Source organism: Schistocerca cancellata, chromosome 8 (genome assembly GCF_023864275.1).
Source record: "Schistocerca cancellata isolate TAMUIC-IGC-003103 chromosome 8, iqSchCanc2.1, whole genome shotgun sequence".
Taxonomy (NCBI): Eukaryota; Metazoa; Arthropoda; class Insecta; order Orthoptera; family Acrididae; genus Schistocerca; species Schistocerca cancellata.
In genome coordinates this window covers 521020122-521041742 of record NC_064633.1, presented here as the reverse complement: position 1 = coordinate 521041742, position 21621 = coordinate 521020122, and the positions used below count along the sequence as shown (strand labels likewise).

Below are 21621 nucleotides of genomic sequence, written 5' to 3'. Positions count from 1 at the left end.
GCTCACATACCGGTATGTATGTATTTTGTAACCTAATTTGAGTTCTTGCTTTCTTTTGTTACAGATGTAGTTGTATATTTCTAGTAAATTTGACTACTGTGATTGAAACAACAATTTATGTGTTGCGTCAGTTATGATAACATGTTTAATTAAACGTTAGCGTTTTTTATATGTATGTTGTTGCAAGTATTGCGTCATTTAATTAAGACAATATAGCAATTACGTATAGACAATGTTTATTAATATTTTATTACCCCCCCCCCCCTCACTGGCTTATTGCACGATGCACAGCACGAAATTTTCAGTACACCCCTAGTGAAATCAGTTTTAGCGACTTTCTAGCGACTTTTGATATTGAATCTAGCGACTCGGGTTTTTTAGCGTTGGCAACACTGCCAACAGCATAATATGATCTCTGCGCCGGGTAATTTTAGTTAACTCAACACTCAGCAGGAAAAACAGGGACGTTTACACAGTGGACTTCTGGAATGTGGAGTGATTAGGAAGCTGTGACAAGATAAGGAAGATATCGTAGAGTACTACTGGTGGTGATATTAGGTTTATACAAGTCGCCGTTTACGAAGTACACCGATTCTGTTTAAATGTGATGCGCAGTAAATTTTGTAAGATTTGCGATGAATTTGTTTAAATTTTTAATGTGAAATCTAATGGGAATAACATCGTCAGCTTTCGTCACAGTTAACAAAATTTACGTCAATAAGTGGCACTAATTGAGGTTCTCGTTCAAAGCTCTAGTTGTAATATTAAATAAAAATGCCTCTCAATACTGGAGAAATAATGAATGCTCTTGCTATCGTGTCAGAACACGAACACATGAATGTTGCAGTCAAGGAATCGGCTAAAGGAGGAATAATTACGGGTGTGTCCACCGTTTGTGGAGGCCTCCTGCTTGGACCTCTTGGCTTGGCACTTGGTGAGTAGTGCACATTTATTGTTGTGGCTGTCTGGCGCAGTGTTTCACATACGCAACTGATAAGAGTGTGCGCATAGAACAAGTAGAAAACTGACACAAACTACGGCCAAAATATTTACATTTAGGTTACAGTGACGTTAATATACAAATTATTTACATGTGACACCCGCACAGTTCCGTTATGATTCATTGCACAGTTGATTACTATGTTGGATGTAGAACAACTCTAATTTAGGTTTAGGAGCATTTTGTGCAAATTGTATGTTTTATGGTTCAAGAATTATTTTACTGGGTACAAGTAATTGTATGTCATAAGTGATACACAGGTAAGGTGGTGGCAGTTATTTTTATATGGCTCGTTGCATACTAGAAAAAAAATTAACCATTTGAGTTAGTTTTTGTTGTTGTTGTTGTTGTTGTTGTACAGTGTTGCTTTCCCCATGTCCAACCATATACGTGTGATTACATAACATTCATGCTTACATAGGCTATACATAGATTGCAAAAAAAAATGTTAAATTAAGAAAACAAAGGAATTGACAAAAGTCTGCATTTGGGTAGCATTTCTTCAAATTTATTTTATTTGGTTTTTATCACATGACATGTAGTAAGAGTTTTGAATCCCAAGTATAGCTGCATGTATACAAAGAGTACGAAACTACCATTAATCAGCATTTCAACACAGCTCTCCAGAATCATATAACATAAATGGCAACAGCTAATCATGAATATCAAGATCTTGTATGTAGTTTCTCACAACATGGCACTGTTGGGAAATCTCTAGATGGACCCTTGTTGGAACACTTAGGGCGTGGCAACACATGATCATTTGTGGTCACACTTATGGTTACTCTCCACTTACAAGAAACTTGTTCTCAGTTTCAGTGTAAGCTGTAACTGATGACCAAACAGTGGGTGTTTCAGTGTTTTCAACCTTCAGTTCTTGATCAGCAGTGACTTCCCAGAGAATACTTGGAGGTGCAATGCTGACAAGACCGAGTATCTTATTAGGTGGTGTTCATCGTTCTGTAGCTGTGGACGTTCATTAGCAATAAAGCATGAGGGTAAATCAACAACTGAAACAATTCTAAATCCTTGTGTGTTTGTATTTTTAATAAATGTTCTTCATGAGGACTCAGTGCTTCTGCTGTTTGGTAAATTATTGATATTCAGCCAGAACTAATTACATTTGTACTAACTGCAAATAGATATAGCATGATTCAGATCATCTTAAATGTCTGAGCATTGCAACTTCTGTGTTACAGATAATATCAGACTTTTGAGATGAAAATGTAAAAAAAATTGACTTGCTTTCCTTTTTGCATAATTAATTCTTTTGTCACTCCCTAGTGTAGAAGAAAGGACTGCTGCATAGGAATGTGTAATAAGGATACTATGTGGTGCCCAGTCTTGAAACTTCTATAAACAGCTGTTTAAACACAATCATACTGACTGGACTCAGTGCATTTACTTCCTCGTGTGTGTGTGTGTGTGTGTGTGTGTGTGTGTGTGTGTGTGTGTGTGTGATGGGGGGGAGGGAGAGAGAGAGAATAAACAAAACTGCTGTTTAAAAGATCGTAATTTGAAAACAGAATTGACTCATAAATATTAAACTGGGTCTGACAGATTATTTTAAGTGAATGAAGTATTATCTAGATTTCGCAGAGTTCCACAGACTCTGACTTTGTTTCCCTATGCCATGGTGACTATTTTTACAGGTGGCTAACTTTCATCACAAACAATCTACTCCTAATTAATTAATTTATTGAAGTAAATGTAGAATATGCCCGAAACACTGTTGACATTCTAGTACACAGTCTTAGTATATTTAAAACATGGCAAGTTTTGAAAACTGGTTTCACAAGCTTGAAAATAAGTCTCCCATCAACCAACAATATTAATGTGTTGTCAAGAATAGAAACAATAAAGGTAGTTTGACAGCTCTGCCATACAGCAAATTGTCAGCAGACTTTTCGGATGACTGACATCTTAATGTTACAGTCAGTCATGTTAAATGATTTTGGAAGATCTGGGGCAGAGGTATATCTTGGTTTATAGTTTCACTGTGGTTCATATGGGTCATTCCATGTTAAAGGGACTTTGTGACAAAAAAATTAAAAATACAGTATTTCAAATATAATCTTAAAAATGTCAAGTTAAAAGTAGATTTGTTCATTGCAAAATAATCATGACTATGAAAAAATTAAATTTCTACCTTCACTAAGTGTTTAAAGTGCACTACTCTATGGCACCACAGAGAGGTACATTTTATGCTATTTCCAGATGGTACTAGTTGTGTTGGTACTAGTTGTGTTATCTATGGCCGATTGTTCTATTGTTGCAAAGAATATTAAAGTCAACATTGTTATACCTCATAATAATTTGTTTTGTTTAGCTAAGCTATTTGCATTTCTTTATTTTGTTAGTTTTATATTATATGTGCAGCTTGTAACACCCGTAACAAAAAAGATACAAAAGTTTAATTTGTAATCTAGTAAATTTGTTCTGTATGATACCTTTCTGTAAAAGTGTGGTTATGCACATGTTTTACAATATCATACCATTACATGGCATTTTGAAATCTTATTTAACAATCTTAGAGCTGTTACAGGTGTTACTAATTTTTGTTTCGGGTGTTACTTAACACATGCGTAACACCCGTAGCTTGAATTGGAAGGTTTAATGCCACCTTCATCTTTAGTAGGCCTAGGCCCTACATTTAAATAATTACCAAAGGGTATTATTATGAATGAAAAAAGTTTTTTAACTATGTTTATTACATATGAAAACAGTTTTAAGCATGAAAATAAAAATTTTTATTCCTCTGCATACACTTGTTTAAGCACTACACCTACATTATAAAAGTTAATTGGGGCGTTAACCTGACTCAACTGACTTTCTCCTAAAAAGTTAATTAAGCCCAAAATTCTTTAGATTACATATAGTTTATGTTTTCCATTCTAACTTTTCCAAGAATAACAATATTGCTAACCTCAGTTTTAAATTTTATATAGGCCCAGTAAACTGCTTATTGAGGCAAATTCTAGCCATTCATAAGAGCGTACAATTCCATAAGCGTACTTGAGTATTTGAGCGAAGCTGTTCCATCTTTTCCAAGCAATCACAAGGAATTTTTGAATGAATTAAGTTGTAATTCACAGAACAAAGACTGTGTTTTTGGGTCATGCCAAGAATGTAAAATTAAATCGAGCAAATTTATCCCAGAAGGCTTTGACTTAACAAAAAAAGAGTGTCTGGCAGCAATGGGAAAATGATGTGAAACATCGTCCTTGTCTTAGTGAACATTCAGTGAGCTGCAATGATGCCTTAGCATCACTGGTTGACAAATTGCCTCAGTTTAAAAAACATTGCTATGTGAAGATAAAGCAGAGTGATTTCTTCCAAGGAAAGAAAAACAGCCTTGATGTTAAAGAATGTGTTCTTCAAATGGACTTTGCAGAGAATTATGCTCTAATTTCACAAGATGAGGTACAGAGTGCACACTGGGCGCATTCACAAGTAACTATTTGCACTTTCTGCATTTAGTTTGCAAACCATGAAGTCAGGTTCTATGCAGTCATCAGTAACGACCTATCACACACAAAATATTTTGTGTGAACTTTCTTAAAACTGTTATAACGGAGATTAAAAATGCGTTTCCTAAAGTTGAAAGAGTTTTTGTATTTTCTGACAACTGTGCTGGGCAGTTCAAAAATAAATATACTTTGTCCAAGCTATTTTATTTTGAGAGAGACTTTGGACTGACAGTTGAGTGGAATTTTTTTGCCAGTCCACATGGTAAAGGAGCCATGGATGGCATTGGAGGTGCACTCAAGAGGAGCATGTGGACAGCTGTTAGATCTAGGAAAGTTATTATTAACAAGGCAATTGACTTTTATGACTACACTCTGATGAGTTTTTCTAAAATTAAGGTACTATGGGTTGATAAGATAACAATGGAGCATAACATTCCTGTTTTGGATGAAAGGTGGAAAACTTTACAAGCAATTCCTCAAATCCAGTGCTGCCATCACTTTCGGCCTTATAACACAACTGATTTGCTCGCTTCAAAAACAGCAGAGTCATTAATGACAAGGATGTCAGTATTTATTACTGAGGAGGCCAAAGTTAAAACATTAAATGCAAAAGATGCATAAACTTCTATGAAGTGTGCGGTTCTGATGATTCTGACCAGGAGACTGTTTCACTATCTGAATCACAAGACAATATTGGAAGTGCTTGTGAGTTTAGCCTAACTAATAAAATTGAAAAGTCTGATTTAAAATTTGGGTTATTTGCCTGGTTGACATTCCAAGTGACAAAAAGAAGCCAACCCTATCCAAAACTCAATACCGTTACTTGGGAATTTGCCAGAGTGACATTGATGAAGAGGAGGATGTGAAAATAATGTTCCTGAAGTCAGTAGGAAAAAGTAAAACACTTTTTAAACTAGACGAAACTGATGTTTGTTTTGTGAAATTCAGTCAAGTACTATCGAAGGTAACAACACCAGAAATCAAACAACAAGGTAACCGTTTGTACTAACAAGGGAACATCCCCATCGTACCCCCCTCAGATTTAGTTATAAGTTGGCACAATGGATAGGCCTTGAAAAACTGAACACAGATCAATCGAGAAAACAGGAAGAAGTTGTGTGGAACTATGAAAAAATAAGCAAAATATACTAACTGGGTCGTCCATGCGTAAGATAGGCAATATTAAGAGCAATGACACGTGAGGAGTGCCGTGGTCCCGCGGTTAGCGTGAACAGCTGCGGAGCGAGAGGTCCTTGGTTCAAGTCTGCCCACCACTGAAAATTTCGCTTTCTTTATTTTCGCAAAGTTATGATCTCTCCGTTCGTTCATTGACGTCTCTGTTCACTGTAATAAGTTTAGTGTCTGTGTTTTGCGACCGCACCGCTAAACCATGTGATTAGTTGACGAAAGGACGTGCCTCTCCAATGGGAACCGAAAACATTTGATCGCAAGGTCATAGGTCAACCGATTCCTCCACAGGAAAACACGTCTGATATATTCTATACGACACTGGTGATGGCATGTGCGTCACATGACAGGAATATGTTGTCGACCCACCTAACTAGTACACTTGGCGAATGGGTGAAAAGTTTCTCCTACCTTGCCCGATTTAGGTTTTCTTGTGGATGTAATAATCACTCCAAAAAAAGTGATGAAAACATAAGAGTTTTTCACATAAACCGAAAATAAAAAGTTAAAATTTTCGGTCGAGGGAAGATTTGATCCAAGGACCTCTCGTTCCGCAGCTGTTCACGCTAACCACGGGACCACGGAGCTCCTCGCCTCACAGTGTCCTAAATATTGCGTATCTTACGCATGGACGACCCAGTTTGTATATTTTGCTTATTTTTTCATAGTTCCACACAACTTCTTCCTGTTTTCTCGATCGATCTGTGTTCAGTTTTTCAAGGCCTATCCACTGTGCCAACTTATAACGAAATCTGAGGGGGATGCGATGGGGATGTTCCCTTGTAAGAGTTCAATTTTGAGTTGGATGTTGCCGAAAAAGATTATTAAATGAAGTTTTTAAACCAATCAATAATAAGAAAACATTTTTGTCATAAATTTATTGGGCCTACAAAATGAGGTAAATGTTAAGTAACGATATCTTGGCCTAGTTGTACTATAAAATTGTAACAAATTTTTTTGTGTAATAAATAGCTTTATCCTTCAAATATGTTTTCATAAGTACATACTTTTATTCCAAATAAACTACAATACTTCTTTTCTTTTTATGCAATTGTGAGAGGTAAATTTCTTCCTTCAAGAATCAAATCTGATGCATCTATGTAACACCCGTAACAGCATATGTATATATATATATATCTGAGTTATGATGTCGAAAAAAATAAAAATTTATATTTCAGAATAAAATTTGGGGCAATACCTTTTAACAGTTGTTTTGCAAGAATAAAAGCTTCGTCAAGTTTGCAGAAATTAGAGAATTCCCTAACTCATAACAGACGCCAGGTCTACTTTTGGTAACACCCGTAACACTACTTTTTTGATTAATAACGAGGAGAACAATAAAACAATTCCAGTATCAACATTTCTAACATGAAATATAATGTAACCCTTAACAGTTTTCAATATTAAATTCAATAAATATTTTTCCTTACATTATTTTTCCTAGTTTTAAGATGTGTACATGTAACACCCGTAACTGTGGAATTGCCCATATACATTTTATGTCGAGTTAGACAAGGATTTGCTGTAAGTTTACTTTTAAAAAAAGAAACACAGCTTTGAAGCTTAACTCTTTAAACTACTTTTGGAAAAAAAAGACTTGATTGTGTACTGGATGATAGTGGTGTTTGGTCAGAGGATTTCCTTCAGGCCTAGTTGTTTTTTAAAGGTACTTTGGAAAGTTCCAATTGGGGAGCTAATGTTAACATTGTACAGTAGTAGTTTTATGATGCAGTCTGAAGCTTAATTATAAACAATTGGTCAGGAATACAGTCCACTCTTTACTATTATTCATTTTTACTGTTTTGTTAACATACTGGTTGAATTTAAATTATGCGAGACGTATTTTTTTTTTTTTGGTACAATTACTGCCATAAGAGCTTTCATCTTACTTACAATGGGCTCATTGATTTTTTTTGGGGGGGGGGGGGAGGGGCGGCTTCTGCTTCCAGGCACTAAGTAGACTCAGCTATGATCAATCGAAGTTCCACGTACGAAGAGCACAAATGAAAAGCTTCAGAAAAGTGTGTTGCAATACTTTTCCTTCAGGTCAATGGAAGTGTCAGGTTCCACATGTCTGCTTTGACCCACGACATAAGGATGTTGTGGTGTGTGATGTAATTATGGTGTGGAGTTTTGTTTGAGTTGGCTGTGTCTGAAGATGGGAGAGGACATGTTGTCCCCGGTTAAATTCTTCCCAGTATTTGGGCCAATTGCGGAAATTGTGAAGTGCAGTATCGTTGGCGAGAGTTCCAGCATGTCGGACCAGGGATGGATACAAGTGGTGGTGTCGAGAGGACAATGTTTGGCACTCCATTAAACGCGGTACCTGGTTCGAGAAATCTAGGCTGGCCACGATAAAGGTTTTGATGACTTACTGTTTCTGTTAAAGGTCCTCAGTTAGTTTTTGTGCACATGAGACTGGAATGAGTGAGAGAATGGTGTTAGACTGATTTCATTTTTGTAGGGAAGTGTGTTCTGAGTATGTGAAGTGTAGAGGTAAGTTCGGTGGGCTGGGAGTGGTTTCTGAGATAGACGAGTCGCAATTTGGGAGGAGGTGGTATTGGGGGGGGGGGGGGGTGGTTAAGTCTCCAGTTGGTTTGTGGATGTGGGTGGCTATTATTTCAGGGGGACAGGTATGCTGACTGTGCTGTCAGGTGTTTTTTTTTTTTTTTTTTGGGGGGGGGGGAGCATCTAAGAGGGAATTGGTGGGGGTTAATTGAAGAGTATATTGAGGGGGATGTAAAATACAACAGAGGGGTTTTGGGGGGCAGTTAAATCAATCACCGGGAGGGGAAAGAGGCACTCTTCTAACCTGCAATCTCAGTTAGACGAGTATTGCTGGAGGAAGAGCATGCCTATAGATTATTGTATTTTTTGATTTATGTCTGAGGGCTGTGCGTAAGATGTACAGGCAGAGGGTGGTTAGTTGAGGGGGTTTGGTATGTATGTATGTATGTATGTATGTGTATGGGGGGGAGGAGGTAATTTTTGTGGATTTAGGTAGGTAGGTAGGTGGGTGGGGTGGGGTGGGGTGATTGTTTTATGATTATGTTGTAGAGGACCTTTTTTGTAGCAGTTGTTGTTAATTTGTAAGGTGTGATTGAGTTTCATTTATCTGTAAGTTTTTTTTCCCCTTGAGTTGTGATGTTTTGTGTATTTATGGTGTATTGATTTTTTTTTTTTAATTTCTGTACAGAGGTTTGACTTTTAGGTTTTTGAAGTGTTGTTTGTTTGGTTTTATTTATCATAGATGTAGGTGTTGGTTTTTTGGTATCATTAGCTGTAGTTGACCTATATAGGTCAAAGGCTATGTCCGATTCCCATTTATGTTGGATACCAATTTTAGTAGTTGTAAGTGTTTTCGTTTTGGTATCATCAGCTGTGGTTGCCCTGTATAGGTCAAGGAAAGTGTTAGATTCCAATTTTTGTAATTGTAGGTGTTAGCTTTGTGGTATCAACATTTGCGGTTGAGCTACCGGTATATAGGTCAAGGATTCCTGTGGATTTTGTTGCTCTAGGGGAATGTGGTTTTTTTTTCACAATTTTGTTTATTTTTATTTTTTTTTATTTTTATGTTTAGCTCATCCCCATCGTAAAATCTCTCAAATTTCCTGCAGTTGTCCCGTTACTTTCATTATATCTTTGGAAGGAAATTTTCTTGTCTTATTTATATGTATTTTCGTGTTTGTTGCCATGTGTATGTAGTGATGTCATAGGCGTCATATTGGAGATACTGGGAATAGCCATCCCTGCCATATTGATGACGTCATGTGTCAAAGCAGACAGGTGGAATTGGGCACTTCTATAATCCCTTTCCTTCTTATCAGAGGATCGGAAACAAAACAAAACATGAGTGATAATTCACACCTCAGAACAAGTATGAGGCTGATCTATTTTTTGTCTTATATCCTGTGTGGCAGCAACCAGTAATTACTCTTCAAAATCTCATGAATTTGGTTCAGTCATATTTGAGATGATGAGTGAAAAATTGAGGTATGATTAATTGGAACAGTAAATCCCTCCAGATTTTTTTTTTTTTTTTTTTTTTTTTTTTTAATTTCAATTATGTTGAAGAAACAGCTTCTAAATTAAGAATGAGAAAAACTGAAATGTGTACAGCTTCAAATGTTTAGTTCCTTGATATCAGTATTCTTTGCAAATGCATGCTAATCATATCCTTTAATAGAAGGTATTGTTAGAATGTATTAAATGTTTTTCATAGGCTTTATTGAGATGAGTTTCTTCCAATTCAAACACCTTGTGGGAATTTCCAATTTCTCATTCCTAGTGCCATTGTTTCCTGGTCTTCCAGAACTTCCTGCACTGTGCTCACAAATCTGTACTCTGTAGTTATTTTTTCCACAGTGTTCCCAAAAATTTGTCAGAGTACACATGAATCTGTCTTTAAATCACGTATACTGAGGTACGGCACATTATTTTCACTCAGACAGGGGTGACACCTCCTCCCCCTCAGGCTCTTCAGTGTTAACATCTCTCCTAGGTCTCAAGAGAGTGTTGTCAGTGTTTTTTAGTTGTATACAAGTACATTTTATATTGTGAACACTACAGAGCCTGGGACCTTCTGGACTGAGTGAAATAGTAAATGATCTTAATGAATGATGTCTTCCAGATACCTGGGATATGTAAGAAAAGATTCTGCGAACCCATCCATTAATGTTGCCATATTAAGTCCAACCGTGTAAGTGGAACTGTGTAAAACATCAGCAACGCAACATGATATTTTGCTGCAGTTATGGCCTTTGTGGCCATTCACTACCCAAAGCTTCTGAATGTGCCCACCTCTGTATATCTTTTGAGGGTGCTTTATACCACAATGGTAATTTTACAAGGTTGTCGCTGACATTGGTCTTGTTATAACTGAATGCATTACATGAAGGGACACTAGCAAGATTATCTTTCAGATTTATTCATATTGCGGTATTTGTATTGTGATATATTGCGATCAGTCACAACCTATTGGATATTTGAGTTTGTACAAAAGAAAAAAACCATTGTGGTCAATAAGGAGTACTAAGATAACCAAAAAGAAATACAAAAGACTATGTTCATAATAATAGATATAAACAATTTTTATTATGTTATCACACCACACGGAATAGTGATAGACGTATTCAAAGACAGGAGTTCCACTTAAAGTACATTAAAGTTCGTGCCAACATGAAGAATCAAACACCCATCTTCATAATAGCTGGAAATTACCCAATAGAGAGCCATGTAGTGATATATCTCACTCCATAGTATCAATCTCATCCCATCCCATGGTATTCATCAATATTCTACAAGAATATAGAATGGAAGGCCAGTTCTTAGTGTCAGGAGACAAAATGCCAAGTACTGCTAACACACACATCTTTAAAAGTAGGGAAAAAACTGTTTTGGAACTATTAGTGTCTTCTTTAGTGAGGAGAGTAGGATGGTTTGGAAAAGAATGGATAGGAGAAGCATGCCATTTAGGCTTGAGGGTGAAGGGGAACTGTGTTGCTGCAAGGATAATTGGAGATTTGTCTCCCCATGTTATCACAAGAGATGGGTTTGCATAACCCTTAGGTCTAAGTGACAAGTCTCTCCTCCATTAGGAAGGCACTAACTGTTCTATCTTTCTAAAGATGTCTTTTGTAAATAGCCTACTTGGAGTTTCACCTCCTACAGGTAAGCACCAATTCATGATTCTGCCTTCTAGTAAGTGTTACCTTAAATACATTTTCATTTGATACAATTATATATATTTGTACATGGTTCATAAATTGTGTTTAATGAGAATGCAATTTTTTTCCCTTTCTATTGTATCGTAGAGTGCTATGCATTACATACATTTTTAATAATCTTAATAGTCTGCTTTTACCTTGGGAATGGAATATCAAAATAAAACTGTGGAAAGTCCAGGTTGGAATACCCCAATATTGTGTTGTGGTCTTCAGTCTGAAGACTGGTCTGATGCAGCTCTCCATGCTACTGTCCTGGCAAGCCTTATCATCATCACTCGAGTAACTATTGCAACCCACATCCTTCTGAATCTGCTTACTGTATTCATCTTTTGGGCCCTCTCTAAGATTTTTACCCTTGCGCACTTCCATCTAGTACTAAATCGGTGGTTCTTTGATGTCTCAGAATGTGTCCTATCAACCAATCGCTTCTTTTGGTCAAGTTGTGCCACAAATTTCTTGTCTCCTCAATTCTATTCAGTAACTCCTAGTTAGATACATGATCCACCCATATAATCTTCAGTATTCTTCTGTAGCACCACATTTCAAAAGACTCTATTTTCTTCTTGTCTAAACTGTTTGTTGTCCATGTTTCATTTCCATACCTGAATACACTCCATACAAATACTTTCAGAAAAGACTTTCTGACACTTAAACCTATCTTTGATGTTAACAAATTTATCTTCTTCAGAAATGCTTTCCTTGCCATTGCTGGTCTACATTTTACATTGTCTGTACTTTAGCCTTTGTCAGTTACTTTGCCACCCAAGTAGCAAAACTCAGCTACTATTTTAAGTTCCCAGTTTGTAATCTAATTCTCTCAGCATCACTGGATTTAATTATACTACATTCCATCACCCTTGTTTTGCTTTTGTTGGTGTTAGTTTTACATCCTCCTTTAAAAACATTGTCCATTCCATTCAGCTGCTCTCCCCAGTCCTTTGCTGACTCTAACAGAACTGCAATGTCATTGGCAAACCTCAAAGTTCTTATTTCTTCTCTCTCTCTCTCTCTCTCTCTCTCTCTCTCTCTCTCTCTCTCTCTCTCTCTCAGTATACAGATTGAGTGCCATTGGGGCAGGCAACAATCATGTCTCACTGTCTTCTCAACTGCTCCTTCCCTTTTGTGTCCATCAACACTTACAACTGCTGTTTGGTTTCTGTAAAAGATGTAAATAGCCTGTTGCTCCCTGTATTTTACCCCTGCCACCTTTAGAATTTGAAGCAGAGTATTCCAACCAACATCATCAAAAGCATTTATGTGGGTCTACAAATGCTATGAACATAGGTTGGCTTTTCCTTAAGCTATCTTCAATGAGAGGTTGTAGGGTGAGAATCATCTTGCTTGTTCCTACATTTCTCCGGAATCCAAACTGATATTTCCTGAGATTGCCTTCTATCAGATTTTCCATTCTTCTTCTATAAAGAATTTGTTATTACTTTGCAACCGTGATTTATAAACTGATAGTTTGGTAATTTTCACATCTGTCAACGCCTGCTTTCTTTCGAATCGGGATTATTATATTCTTCTTGAAGTCTGAAGGTATTTCACCTGTCTCGCAAATCTTACACACCCGATGAAGAGTTTTCACATCTGGCTCTCCCAGGGCTATCAGTAGTTGTAATGGAATGTTGTCTACTCCCAGAGCCTTCTTATGACTTGTCTTTTAGTAATTCATAAATTCTTCATGCAGAATCATATCTCCATTCCCATCTTCAAATACGTCCTCCTCCATTTCCATAATTTTGCCCTCATATACATCTTCCTTGTATAGGCCCTTTGTATACTCCTTCCCCTTTCTTCTTTTCTTTCTTTGTTCAAGACTTCTTTTCCAATTGAGCTCTTGATATTCATACAGATGGTTCTCTTTTCTCCAGAGATCACTTTAATTTTTCCATAGGCAGCATCTCTGTTTTCCCTAATTCTGTGTGCTTCTGAATCCTTAAATTTGCTCTCCAGCCATTCCTGCTTAGCCATTTTGCACTTCTTGTCAATCTCATTTCTTAGACTTTCGTATTCCTATTCAGCTGCTTCATTAACTGCATTTTTATATTTCCTCCATTCATCTGTTAAATTCAGTATCTCTTGTTACCCAAGGAATCTACTAGCCCTTTTTTTATTTTCTTTCTCTCCTACATGATTGTCTGTTGCTTTCACTAATTCGTCTCTCAAAGCTACCCATTCTTCTTCTACTGTATTCCTTTCCCCTATTCTTGTCAATTGTTCTTCCTTAATTCTCCCTCTGAAACTCTCTACCATCTCTCGTTCTTTCAGTTTAATGAGGTACCATCTCCTTCAATTCTTACCTTTTTGCAGGTTCTTTAGTTTTAATCTACAGTTCATAATCAATAAATGTGTTAAAATTTAAAATCTGGCTCTGAAATATGTCTTAGCATTATATAATCAGTCTGAAGCTTTCTGGTGTCTCCAGGTCTCTTCCACATAAACAATGCCGTTTCATGTTTCTTACACCAAAAAAATTAGCTATGATTAAATTATGCTCTGTGCAAAATTCTACCAGGCACCTTCCCATTTCATTCCTTTTCCCAGTATATATTCACCTACTATTTTTCCTTCTCTTCATTTTCATACTATCGAATTTCAGTGTCCTAAGACTGTTAAATTTTTTCCATTACCTATCAGAATAATTTCTTTTATCTTGTCATACATTTTTTCAGTCTCTTCATCATTGCGGAGCTAGTTGGCATATAAACTTGTACTACTGTGGTGGGTGTGGTCTTCGTGTCTGTCTTCGCTACAATAGTGCATTCACTATGCTGTTCATAGTAGCTTATCCACATTCCAATTTTATAACACTATATTCACCTGACCAGAAGTTCTGTTCCTCTTGCCACCAAACTTCACAAACTTCCACTATCTCTAACTTTAACCTGTCCATTTTCCTTTTAAAATTTTCTAACTTACCTCTCCGAGTAAGGCATCGGACATTTCATGCCCCAATCCATAGAATGCCAGTTTTGTTTCTCCTGATAACATCCTCCTGAGTATCTCGGCCTGGAGATCCGAATGGGGGAATATTTTACCTCTGGAATATTGTACACAAGGGGATACCATCATCATTTAACAATAGAGTAGAGCTGCATGGGCTTTGAAAAAATGACAGCTGTAGTTTCCCCACTTGCTTTCAATCGTTCTCAGTACCAACCCAGCAAGGCCACTTTGGTTGATGTTACAAAGCCAAATCAGTCAATCATCCAGACTGCTGCACCTGCAACTACTGTAAAGGCTGTTGCCCCTCTTCAGGAACCACACATTTGTCTGGCCTCTCAATAGATACCCATCCATTGTGGTTACACCTAAGGCACAGCTATCTGTATCACTGAGGCATGCAGGCCCCCCAATGGCAAAGTCCGTGGATCATAGGGGGAGGGGGGGGGGAGGGGACCAGTATACCGACAATACTATGAAATGGATAATGTCTACTCAGCATACAGATGACAGGTTAAGTTGCAGATGGGCACAACTAAATGACTGTTGCACATTCATGCACACATGACCATTATATCTGGCTGCTCTGCCCAGAATGCAACTGTGTTGAACAGAAGCAGCAGTGTGGCTTGGAGTGGTGAAGGGGGAGAAGTAGCAGGATACAGGTGGGGAGAGAGGAGTGGATGCTGCCTGGCAGAGTGTGTAGGGACTGATAGTGGCAGGACAAGGCTGCCAGGCACAGTGTTGAGTGACTGTGGGGGAGAGAGGGAAGGAAGGGGATATGGGGAGCGGGAAAGAAGAAGAGCAAAGAAGTAGAAAAGACCTCCACACAGCTTCCTGGCACTTTGTCTGGCAACCTTGTCGTGTCGCCATCAGTCCCTGTATGCTTCACCATTCAGTGCCCACTTCTCTCCTACCACTTGTACCCTCCTATCCCTCCCCCTTTCTCACCCTAATTCATATTGCTTCTTCTATTAGATGCAGTTTCATTCTGCTCAGAGAGATCAGAGCTAGCGGTGGCCTGTGCATGTGCGCCTTCTGGTTAAGGCCTTGTCTGAAAGCTTAATTGTATCACTTCTGTTTTGCCTGTATGCAAGTCATGTCATCTTTATGGTGAGTAGCAAGCTATTCTTTAATATTACTGCGAATATCAATATAATGTAGATGCACAACTGGCAAACATGATATTTACTGCACTTTCACTGAAGACTTAATTCCTTGTTTCCCATGACAGCATAAGATAGCCTGATTTAATCACTACAATCTGACTGTTCAATAGATTTCACCATGGTCCCAATTTTCTCTTATTCTTGAGCTATGTTGACAGTGCCTGACCCTTTTTGTCTCTGTAGCCAATATTTATTTCATCAGTATTATAGCTAAGGTCATATGCTCTTACAAAGAAAGTTTCAGCAGCTCATTTTGCTTTCAGCAGATCTTCCAGCTGAAGAGCTGACTTTTGGTGTAAATCCAAATGTATTGACAATATTCAACAAATCTATTTTACATGAAATTTAATATTATTAAATATAGCCAACCCCTAGCTGTTGTCCAAATTTGGTGATGGGGGCGGGTGAGAATACTTTTGAAGCAACTGATAAGATAAATGCTCCAGTAGTTGTTTAGGTCTGTCATACCAGTATAATCTTTTTGTGTAGTGAGCAAATGAAAGGAATTTCCTAGTCTGAGAGTATAACTACGGTCAGTCATGAGCATCTCAGCAGCTACACGGCCGTTCAAAATATTAAACAACAACATACCAGTAAATACAGGGTGTTTATAAATGAATATCGGGGTTTTAACACTGTATAATATTTATTACATTAAACTTACAATTAGTTATAAATGAGATGTTAAATGAAGCAGCAACTCTAAACAATTGTTTGGCATCACCGTGCATGCGCAGCACGCAATGTTTCTGCCACAGTCCACTAGACAGCGGTAGTAGCAAAGATGGCAACTAGTGAACAGAAAGCGTTCCGTGTTTTGCAGTTTGCAAAGGCCGAATCTGTAGGTACTGTGCAGTGTGCATTCCGGCTGAAGTTTGATTGTGATTCTCCAAGTGATAATATTCGTAGATGGTATCATCAATTTGAAGATAACCGGCTGCCTTTGTAAAGGGAAGAGCACAGGACGACCAAGAGTTAGTGAGAGACTGTTGAGCGAGTGAGAGAGTTGTTCACTCGTAGCCCAAAGAAATCAGTCCGGAAGGCTAGTCGTGAATTAAAAGTTCTCATGTCGGCTGTTTGGAAAGTTTCAAGAAAACACGTACAACTATGTCCTTACCATTTACAGTTGTTACAGGCTCTAAAGCCGGCAGACCATGGATTACATGCCAACTTCGCAAACGAAATGTTGTTTCATGATGATGAAGATTTTCTAGATCATGTTGTCTTAAGTCATGAATCGACCTTTCACCTTAGTGGACATGTTAAAACTCACAATGTGCGCATCAGGGGCTCAGAAAATCTTCACAAGGTGGTACAAATGCAATGAGATTCCCCTAAAGTGACTGTTTTTTGTGCCATATCCTGGCGGAAAGTTTATGGGAGTCTTTTTTGGTGAACCTACTGTAACTGGCACTTCTTACCTTGATACAATAGAGCAATGGATCTTCCCTCAGTTGAAAGAAGATGAGCCAGAGAACTTAATTTTCCAGCAAGGTGGTGCGCCACCTCACTGGTATAGCGAAGTATGCGATTGGTTGAACTTCACTGTACCCAAGCGCTGGATAGGACGCAAGGGGCCCAATGACAGGGCTTGCTTTGCATGGCCTCCACGTTCACCCAACCTAATGCCATGAGTTTTTTTTTTTTTTTTTTTTTTTTTTTTTTTTTTTTCCTGGCTTCATCAAGGATCGTGTGTACGTGCCTCCATTACCAGCAGACCTCCCTGAATTAAGAAAGTGGATTGAAGCAGCTGTTGCTACAATCACTGAAGACACACTTATCAACATTTGGGAACAACTCGGCTATAGACTTGATGTGTGCCATGTGACAAATGGTGCTCACATTGAACATTTATAAGATTCTTGGTAAAACTGTTTGAGTTGCTCTTTCATTTGACATATCATTTATAACTGTAAGTTTAATATAATAAATATTATAAAGCATTAAAACCCCGATAATCATTTATAAACACCCTGTATAAATATTTAAAATGACATACAAGTATGTGTTTAAAGGTCAGTAATAACAGAATTTAGTCTCACAGAGTTCTTGATAGACTATTTACAGTTTTATTTTCTACTATGTGCACTGGTTACTGTTAACATAAAACATAGGTGGCCCATAAGTTACTTTCCAACTTCAAACACAGGGTTTTGTGTGAATTTCAATACGTTCCTGCTTTGCTCAATGTTGATTTTATTTGCTTTTAGAAAGAAACTAATTTTCTCATGTTGGAACCCTTTTCATTCATTATTCCCATAGGGAAGTTTTCATTTGACTATGCAATTAAATTTATTTGTGTAAGGCTGTTGGCCTACACTTGAGCAACTTAGTTGAAACACGGAAAATATTGTGAAGAAAGCACCACAAGAACACAGCATACATCCTCCCCCCCCCCCTTAAAAAGTCTCCAAACTCTATGAAGGAATAATTGTTCTTCAGACAAGTAATAAATCAGATAAGATATACTTTTTGTTATCTAGCTCTAATGTGATTTTGTTGTGCCTATCGCCACTCAGCATCTCCACATCTCTGCTATATTGTGAGTAGCAACTTTCCTTGTTTTCTAAGACAGGAGTACCCAATACAGACACTGATGAACAGAAACATTGACTGCCTGGTTAATAGTGTGTTGGTCCATCTTTGGGCTGCAGTACATCAGTAATTCCACGTGACATGAATCTCACAGCTCCTTGTTAGGCTTCAAGAGCTATGTGCCACCAGATGTCTTTGCATAGGTCAGCCAATTCCCATAAAGTATGGGACGCTGTTTGGAGTAGAAACTGGCACCCAGAGGTATACCAGATGTGTCCCACCATGTTCACATTAGGCAGATTTAGTGACAAAGACATCAACATGAGCTCGCTATCACAGTCCTCAAAATACTGTAGCAAGGTTGTGGCCTTTTGACATGAACAGTGATCCTTCTGAAGGATGTTGTCATTGAAGACAGGGAGGACATGTAGCATGAGGTTCACAGTACTGATCACGTAGTCCATAGCTGCCTTGGTGCCTTTCATGACTATCATAGGTCTCGCAGAAGCCTAGGTGAATGTGCCCCATCTCTTAATTCTGCCCCCACATGCTCTGTGTCCAGAGCATGGAGCCTGTATGGAGTAGTGTGATAAACCTTTTGCATTTTCTTTATGTTTTCGTCTTCCTTAAAGGCAAAGAGACAAGATGAAGCGGTAGCCCATCATAGAGCCTATGCCTACCGTCATGTATTTTTTGACTTTCAGTTGTTAATAAACAGAGGATTTTTTCTGGTACCGGTAGGAGCAAGGAGGGATTCGCGCTCGGCTAGTGAAAGAGTGAGAAGCACGTCAATATTTTAGCGAGTAATTGTAGACCGCCATTTTGGGGTCGCTATGAATAAGTGAGGAGTGTGGATTTTATATGTGCACCGTTCAGAAAAATACAGTATTGTTTTATTAACAGAAAGGTCGTGTGAGTTGTTATTTCAAATAGTGCAATAATTACAACCACTGAAGCCCACCTGTGTACTTTGGAAAATTATGAAGATCCGATAAGCTTAATAGGAACACGGTCAAGACTTCAAAGGTGAACGCGGCGACCAAACATAGTATTATAAAGAATGGTAAGCACAAATCTACAGCGGAGAAAGAAACTACTCCGCCCTGCAAAATAATATGAACTAATACGGACTTATTTCCAGGCACAGCTCAGCTTATTGTGCTTGTCATTCACGCCGAAAAATTAATCTCATTAATTCAATACATTTTAAGAAGCCACGCATATTATTATCATCTATTTCATTATTTTATTATACTATAAAGTGGCATAAAAGGAAGTGGAATTCATCTTACATTTATTCATTGATTCACAGTGGACTCTTTGATATTGTGCCCTGTGTAATTGTAATTGGTGCTTTTGTTAGCTCTACAAGGGAACACATGGGGGTTGTCTGCTGTGGAGCCCCACTGTGTGCTATTAAATGTTTGTGCTTCACGTGAGAACTTGTGTTCTAATATCGGTCACAGATATTTGTCTACCATGTGTTACAGAGTGGGAAAGCAGCCTACCTTTGCATTCCATGCAGTGGCATGAACATTCTAAACCTTGTTGCCTACTGGTACTTACTGTAGATACTTGTGGTAGTGGCAAGCAACCAATCAACCAGCTTCACTGTTTTCAAGATGCTCCTTCCCACGCCAAAGCCATAACGACCTGCCAGTTTTTTTAAGTCAGTTATATCAATGGATTTTCCTCTTTTTCATCTTGTATAATGGCTAGAATGATTACAAATTAATTTCTGTTTAGCTTACATACTACTCTTACTTTGACACTTGGCCACACCAGCACCAGGTGGCATTCAATCTCACAGTGGGCAGTGGTCATAGTGTTTAGGTTTGTAGGTAGAATAGGATGTGCTGAGTGAGGGAACTGGGCAAGTATTGCATGTGAGTCTTCCACAGGGACATGACCCCAGTGGTAAGGGGTAGTCCTGTGTAGTCCTAGTGTAGTCCTGTAACAGGCTTATCCTATCATAACCAAAGGCAGGGCCACCAATGAAGGCAGCCATGTCACACACCAGCTCTGCTGCAGTTCGTGTGTGGTATTTTATGTGGAAATGATCACCAACTAGCTCTCTGAAAGAATCGACAATGACGAATTACGGCCAAGAACACAGTTGACCATCTAGTCGGCACACAAATGGTGTTAGTGTTCAGTGACTGCTTAACAATGCTTGCGGTCTCGATCCATCCCAGTCCCAGCTTTCCTGAACCATGCAGATGTGATTAGTCTTGTGACACGATCTTACTCCTGTAATCCTCCCAGCCACGAATCTCCACTAATGTACCACACAAACACCCTGTAGCCTACAGTCAATCTCCCCGAGGTCTGTCACCCCTCCCAGTCCACACCTCCATGTCATCATGCATCATATGAACTTGGTGGCTCCAGTGCTTTTGTGTTGCAGTTGTGTCCTGTGTACCTGCTGCCTCTCCCTCCTATCCCACACCCTTGCTGACTCCCTCTGAGCCACTGGCTGCCCCTCCCCAACTCTTCCTCCCATTTCCCACAATGTGTACACACTCTAACTCATTAAATGACTCATCCGAAAGCTAGCAAATTTTGTGTTCATTTTTGTATCCCTACAGCTTGACACTTGTACTACCTTTACTCCTAAATTATTTATTACATATAGCACATTGTGTGATTTAACATTATGGTAAACTAACAAACATACATCTTATAACAAATTATGAGTAAGTTTACCATTATGTGAGATGTAACAGCAGCTTGTAACATGACTTAATTTGTCTTCTCAGTGTTACAGAAATTATTGATAAAAATTTCACAATATCTGTTTCAGTAATTACAACAGAGTTTTAACTTATGGGATGCATCAAGAGTCTGATAGGCTATGATGTGTTAAAATGTTGTGATCAGTCTCTATTCTGTTTAGTCAATGGAATGCTAATTCTGAGGTCTGACTTCAGCAGACAAAATCTCAGGCTAGGCACAAGTTAATCAGTGCTCTGGGTACCAAATAGTTTACAAAATCTTAACTTCCATTGATGCAGACAAGACGTACAGGTGCATTATGGATAGCATTTCTCTTACTCACGAAATCTCCACATCACATATAGTTTGCAAGAGCTCATGAAGGTTATCTTAATAATATGCCTTGTTACAGTGTATAGTGGCTACATCTGTGATAGGTATAGTTTGTGAAAGGTATAGTTCGCCAGTACCTCAGCTGCCTTTTACATAAACTTTTGAATAGTGCTCTACTATTGCTTGTTGGATATTACTTTGTCAGCAACACTTCAAAAACTTTAAAATACAGCTCAGAACAACATGCTTATATTGCACGCTAGGTTGAGAGACGTGGAAATGAGCCAGACCTGTATCACTCATCTTGCCAATTTAAAGGCTATTTTCCTAGTACACTAGCCAACCTCTGTGTGGCTTCTAGGCAGTTCTTCACACTTGCTTACATCAATAGTAAGCTGATTATCCATCACTATTTCCGAAGTACAGTACATACACACCCCCCACTCCCAGGGGGCTCACCACTCTTTGGCGGGTTCGTGCTTGGCTACTACAGGGTCCCAGCCTTTGCGGCATTTTTTCTCTTCTGTGCTGTATGTCTA

General features: G+C 38.3%; 1 protein-coding gene across 1 annotated transcript in view; it reads left to right on the top strand.

Annotated features, from left to right (window-relative positions):
* The first annotated feature begins 426 nt into the window (after positions 1–426).
* Positions 427–21621, top strand: part of LOC126095081 (protein C19orf12 homolog) — a 37625-nt gene continuing 16430 nt past the window's right edge. The window contains exon 1 of the mRNA XM_049909764.1: positions 427–934. Coding sequence (XP_049765721.1) covers positions 775–934 — 160 coding nt within the window. The 5' untranslated portion in view covers positions 427–774. The remainder of the gene's footprint in view (positions 935–21621) is intronic.